The 6,781-nt window shown below is 34.3% G+C and overlaps 1 protein-coding gene across 1 annotated transcript; it reads left to right on the top strand.

The window, feature by feature from the left end:
• Positions 1 to 219: 219 nt before the first annotated feature.
• Positions 220 to 6,522, top strand: LOC106666928 (arrestin domain-containing protein 4). Its single transcript, XM_014394472.2, has 6 exons — positions 220 to 469; positions 4,100 to 4,216; positions 4,304 to 4,521; positions 4,600 to 4,782; positions 4,841 to 5,026; positions 6,090 to 6,522. Exons 1-6 carry the CDS (start codon positions 349 to 351, stop codon positions 6,258 to 6,260), a joined length of 996 nt encoding a protein of 331 aa, XP_014249958.1. The 5' UTR covers positions 220 to 348; the 3' UTR covers positions 6,261 to 6,522.
• Positions 6,523 to 6,781: the final 259 nt, after the last annotated feature.

The following is a 6,781-nucleotide window of genomic DNA, read 5'->3' as shown; positions in this document are numbered from 1 at the left end:
ATTAAAAGAAATCTAATGCAAGAACCTTAATGGATCGGGTGAAGATGGTTCGAGTCGTGTGTGGCTCATCACATCCTTGGATCGCTTACCACACCAACCTCCGTGGCTGTTGAAACGGACCTTCTGAAGCGTGACAAGAGAGCGAGACCAAGGCGGACCAAAATCAATTGGGAAAGGATGAAAAGGAGGAGTGGGGAAGTGCGTTCCTCACCTCTCGGCGGTCACCAGTTAGCATTGTTAGTCTTATAAGGAGTTCCAATCCTGTTGGTTGGTGTACCAACGTGAGGATTGCCTCATGACACACTCCCAGTTGGATTTTACAACATCTCCACGTTCACCTGGTCTGCAATGTCGCGCAAGTTGGTCAAATTTCTAATACTTTTCGACAACACGAATCTTCTCTACTTTCCTGGGCAGTTCCTCAGCGGAAGGGTCCTTGTCGAGCTCAAGGATGACACCCCAGCTCTAGGTAACGATTACCAACAACACACCCGACAAATCCCCCCCAATTTTTTTTTTTTTAAATTTAATCCTGTTGCCTTTTAAAACATATTTTGTTTCAATTAAAACATCCTTGTCTAATTTGACGACCGTGTTTGAGTGAAAGCCCCTAGTTTTTTTTTTTTATAATTTTTTATTATTGTTATAAACAATATGTTAAATAATTTATATTAGGACAAAGATTGACATTTTTTCCTCTTCCAGATGAACAGAAGAGGAAGTGATTATGTGATTTTTAACATATGAGAAACAATGTAGGCGACAAGGCCAGACCCTTCACAACATTAACAAATCCGTGTTTAAAGCTCCACCTATTCGAGTAAATTCTATCCGTAACAGGCCAAAAAAAGACGATATTTAGATAATAAATAATTTTGGAATGTTCTTTGACCGACGACTCTCCTTCTCGGTCGAACAATGAGGAATATTCCTAAGTAGAAAGTTCCTGGGAGAAGACAATGCTGCAACTGAGTTTCATCTCCTTATTACAAGAGATTTTAACGAAATTTCACACCTTGGCTTTTTTTACCACGAAACGCACCACAAGTAACATCTCTCAGGTCGAGCCGTTTTCGAAAAACAACGAAAAAATATATATTTCAAAATATTTGGAAAAATCAAGCATAAAAATAAATAACAAAATTAAATCTTAAGACCAAAAGTTTTGCTAAATCTCCTCTTTTATTATTTTCAATTTTTCTGTTGAATTCACTTCTACCAAAATCACAATAAGATTATTTATTTTTAAAAAAAAGTATTTATTATTGTACAATTTTTTTCCTGAGTCAACCATAAATCTTGCAGGCTCACCTATCTTCACCAGCTCTGTCAGGGGTTTTGGCATTTCACCACCCTCTGTGTTTGGTCTGTGTGTCTACTCTGCTGTTGCTGTCTTTATCTTCAATATAACTACACGCCCCCAGATGTCCACATCATCACAAAGGTGATAGTCCATGAGCTAGCTCGACCCTTGCTCGGAGAAGCTTGGTGTATCATTGTCCTCTTGGTTTCCACTTTCTGTCCATTCTGCACTTAAGGATGTGACAGGCATGATTTTTCGTTACCGCTTCTCTCATTGTTCCATTCTTGGGAAGATTTCCCCCCTATGTCAGCTATACGGAAGGTCATCTACCTACCCCCATATTAACTCGCGATAGTATTATTGAGACGTGTTGTTTTATGTGCTGTTTGTTGCTGCTCCTCTCTGTTAGATTCTGTAAGACATCTCCAGTATAGTATCCTTGTCTGCTCTCCTAGGAGTAAAGTTGTACCAAAACACCATTTCTGATACAAATCCTCCACTTCTCTCAGGCATTCTTTTAACCACTGGGTTTCTTTCGATTATGCCATTCTCCTCTGGTTGGTTTACACACCTTTAATTTGACATTCCACTTATGACCAGCCGAAGAATTCCATCGAAGCGAAAGGTCCTGTTCTAGTCCAATAGTGATCAGACGATGGGCCACACTCGGCAAACACTTATTCCTACAAAACATCTCTTGTTATTTTTAAAGGTGTCTCAAAATTTTCTTTAAATTTACTTTTATCAAATTTTTCTTAGTACTCATAAATTTTTAATATTTTTTTAAAGGATTTTATGATGGCTTGTCTTAAATTGGGTTTAATTCAGTCTTAAGTCTGCACCGTCAGGGTAAAACCTATATAGATCCAAAACACAACTTTAAAGGATTGCAATATTAAAAGTTTAGATTTTTGTAGTAACTTTTTCTCCTTTTTTTATGAGAAGGTTTCCTTCTCACTTTGTTAATTATACAGGAATCAGCCTTAAATACACAGGAAATATACAGTCATTTCATTTTGTCCTTTCATACACCATCCTTTGGATGTACGTGTGCAATGGTGCTAGATCCATTGCTGAAATATCCCAATTTTAATTGATTTGGTTTTTTTTCCGAAGGTTTTGTCCACAATACTAGAGTTACATATATGACCAGAGGTCTAATCTCTATACCACATGTTTTACTACAAAATCTTTGGCTATCAAAGATCAAAATCAAAACCTTTGTTTTTCTGCCCAGATAATTCATCTCCCTGAAGAAGAAAATGATATTTTTATTTTTCAAAGTAGTGTTTTTAGATTGTCTCAATGATGATATTTAACCTTTGATGATAAGAAAGTACGCTGAATCTAGAAAAAAATTTAATTAAAAGCTGATCTAGGACTGCCTAACTTATCTTCAGCTCCTGGGAAAATAAAATCAGATAACTGATATGGTACCATGACACGAGGGGATTGAAGGCAATGCACAGGCTGACAAACTGTTAAAAACGAAGCAGCCATCATACAGCTAAAAAACGAACTGAATCGAATGGGGAAAAAAATACTACTAGATGAATTCACAAAGTTTCTCAACTTCTCAACCAAGATAATAAAATCTACCTCTCTCTCAGTAGGAGAATTAAGAAAAATCATAGGCTTTTATACCGGTCATTGGTTATTCTATCACCACCTTAAAAAATTAGTAAAACCTGAGCTACCATTCTATTTTTGTTCAGTCTACTGATCTATCTTTCTATCAATGTTTTTCTGTAGTATTTACTTGCATATTCACATATATTTATCAAATTGTAGCTTCCTTATTCCTGCTGACCTGACGAAAGGTTCAAATATCCACAATTCGCATCGTGTATAATGAAATTGTAAAATCTTCATTCTGTTAACCTATACATCTTTATTATATGTATGTTCTGTTCTAATAGTCTGTATCATCAAGCTGCTTATCCAGCAACATTGTCTGTGTTTGTGCTATTTAGTGATCAACTGATCAACTTTCAACCTTTCGAACGAATACATCAATTTTTTCTCTGGTGTGGTTAGAAATTGATGGAGAAAGAAATTACTACATACTGGATGAATACCAATACTAGTTCCTTGGCATTTCAACCAAGAAAACCAAAATCCACCTTTTTCTTAGTAGTCAAGAATTAAGGAAAATAATAAGCTTTTTTAAAAAAAATTGGGAATAACTGTGACAGAAACCAACTCAGTCATGAAATAGCAGAGACATCGGAATACCTGTGCATTAGCCTGGAAATGGCCTCTTCAGAAAGGAAAGGCAATATTGACACCTAAAGAAATAAGTAAAACTGAACACTGGAAAGTGCTGAACAAAAAAAAAATTTTGGAATAACTGTGACAGAAACTAACTGAGTCATGAAATAGCAGAGACATCGGAATACCTGTGACTACAAAGCATTAGCCTGGAAACGACCTCTTCAGAAAGGAAAGGCAATATTGACATCTAAAGAAATAAGTAAAATTGAACACTGGAAAGTGCTGAACTACCTTAAAGATAAAAGAAATTAAAGACAGGTAACAAGCAGTCTCATACAAAAAAGAACCACTCTCTAGACCATAGAACTTGATATATAATGATTTTAATTGTGAAATTCTAATAAGAAACTTATTTGTCACAATAAAAAAAGTCAATGGAAAAAGTGTATATAAAAAGACTGACCGTGGTTGATCAAAACCCAAATAGAAAAGTTTAAAACTGGTTGAAGACTGGTGTGAAATGTTGCATACTTTAATATCGGGGCTCCAACATCAAACAAATTAATAAAATATGTTTTTTAGGTTTACATTTCCATGTTGTGGGAGAAGGTGTGATTAGGTTAAGGAAACATGGACACGATCGTGTTTCGGATAAAGAGAACTACATAGATTTTAAAATGAGACTCCTTGGAGAACCAGGTAAATAAATATATATTTCTTCTTGAATATAATGCTTTAGAAGTAGTATAATATTAGTTTGAATACACATATATATTTATGTTTAAGGGCAAGGACCAGTATTGCTATCACCAGGGATTCATAGTTTCCCATTTAAATTAGGATTGCCATTAGGTCTACCATCGACATTTCTTGGAAAGCATGGATGGGTTCAGTATTTTTGCAAAGCTGCTTTAAGAGAGCCCAATGGTTTGACTCATAAAAACCAGCAAGTTTTTATTGTAATGAATCCCATCGATCTGAACCTTGAGCCATCTGTGATATCTGTAAATATATTTCTGTGTCATATTCTTAGAGAATAATTAAAAAAAAAAATTTAAAATTATTGAATTTATGTTTCTTAGCAACCGTTTCAGTGTGAGATAGAACATAAATTAGGCATGGCTTGTTTTAAAAATGGCCAGGTAATATGTCGCGTTTCCCTGGACAGGGGTGGATATGTTCCAGGAGAGACGATAGGCATCTCAGCGACCATTCATAATCATAGTAAAATAAACATCAAACAGACACGAGCTGCATTGACTGAGGTAAGTTTACATCGGTAAACAAACGATGTGAAATTTATCCATGAAATTCTACTTGCAGACGATTCAATACTTGACAAGGAACAAAATTGTACAGTCAGAAACTAGAGAGTTAGCTTCACTAAGCCGAGGAAAAATAAGAGCAGGTGAAAGTGACGAATGGGTCAATGAGCAAATATACGTCCCACCGTTACCTCCCACAAATCTCAGAGGATGCCATTTAATTAGAATATTATATGATGTTTACGTACGTATCCATATTTCTTATTTGTTAATAAATAATAATAAAGATTATAAAATTATCTGGTCCTTGTGTAACCTCCAATTTGTTAATCTGAATTATTTCCATAATTTTGCCTTCAGTTTTGTTCTAATAAGATTTTCTGTAAACATAATTTGCTAAATTGTCTTTAATGATTTGATGGTAGAATGGATATTGTAGTTATAAAACATTGAGATAAGACAATCCTGTAGTTTGATTTGTACCACTAGTCTTGCTTATTCTGTCTACAGAATCATTTTCGTATTCATAAATAGTTCATGGCTGACAAAATAATACACAAACCTACCACCGAAGATGGTGGAATGTAAAAATGTCTCAGATAGACCCGTGTGAGTATAGGCAGGAAAATTGGAGCTGCCAAACAAGTTCAGCACGCAATAGGTCTCATAAAAAAATTAAGAAATTACTATTTTTTATTGTACATTACAGTGCTCTCTCCCTTATCTGAACAGTGAATGGGTGAGAGAGTGAGTGAGAGGAAGAGAGAGACAGAGTAAGTGAATGGGTGAGAGAGTGAGTCAGAGGAAGAGAGAGACAGAGTAAGTGAATGGGTGAGTAAGAGAAAGTAAGTGAGCGAGTGCATAAGAAAAAGGGAGACAGAGTAAGTGAGCGAGTTGAGAGCATGAATGAGTCTTATGAAAGACCAAAACCAGTTTAATTAGTCAAATTGTCGAGAATTTGTTTTGTTCAGTGAAAACTTCTCCTCCCTTCACTACTTAAAAGTTAAATGTTAGATCAGTGTACATTTTTCCTTAAAATATAGTGAAAAGAGGAAGAAGCAATGAAAAAAATGTTAAATAAATTTTAAAAAAAGATTTTAAAAAAATTGTCTGTTTTTTGTACATATGTATGTTTTTTTTAACAGCCTCTGTAATCCAAATTTCACAATAATCCAAATACCCCCTGCACTAATTAATTTGGATTACAGCATTTTTTTATTACAGCTGTACTCAAGCCAATATCATTTGTATTGCATCACTTGACAATCTACCTTCTTGCTTTTGTCACAATTTCCATCTGTTTTCAGTTCATTATACATCCGAAAAATTTTGATAAAGAAGTAAAACTGCAATTACCGATCATGATGGCCACTTATCCGTTAAGGGGACACGAGGGAACACTGAGGCGAAAGCAGGGGACGCATTACCCTTCCACACTGCCCATCTTCCGACCTTGGCTTGAAGAGAAAACTTTTTGAAACATTTAAATAAATTAAATTTGACTAATACTAAAATGTTTCTTTAATCGGCATGTTAGATAATTGTAATATTTTCTTGTACAATAAACTATCGTATTATTGATACAGTTTGTATACTATTACTAAAGTCTATATTGTTTTTTAATTTATCATGGCCATTTTATTTTAAATAATTGTTTAATTTTTTTCTTCAAAAGTCTGTCATATTTTTTTAATGTATTACTAAATATTTTGAAAATAAAGGAAAAAAATTAATGTAGCATATACTAATGTACCACATTTGTGTTTGTGTTTAGGACTAATTTTGTATTTAGGATAAAATTATTTTAATGTACATAAAATAAATTTAAAAAATGTCATGTCACTTAATTATTAAATAAAATAAACCCTCATAAATGTCTCATAAAAAGACATCCTGATCGTCTTGAACATGCTTATCATCTAAACTGATGTTTTGTCAGTGTGACTGACACCTGAAAATTTTTCCTTTCACCCTAAATTACGAAACATTCTACTTGGTG

This window comes from Cimex lectularius, unplaced genomic scaffold, assembly GCF_000648675.2.
Source record: "Cimex lectularius strain Harlan isolate CLEC.00 unplaced genomic scaffold, Clec_2.1 scaffold115, whole genome shotgun sequence".
NCBI classification, from domain to species: domain Eukaryota; kingdom Metazoa; phylum Arthropoda; class Insecta; order Hemiptera; family Cimicidae; genus Cimex; species Cimex lectularius.
This window is presented reverse-complemented; position numbering and strand designations above follow the sequence as displayed.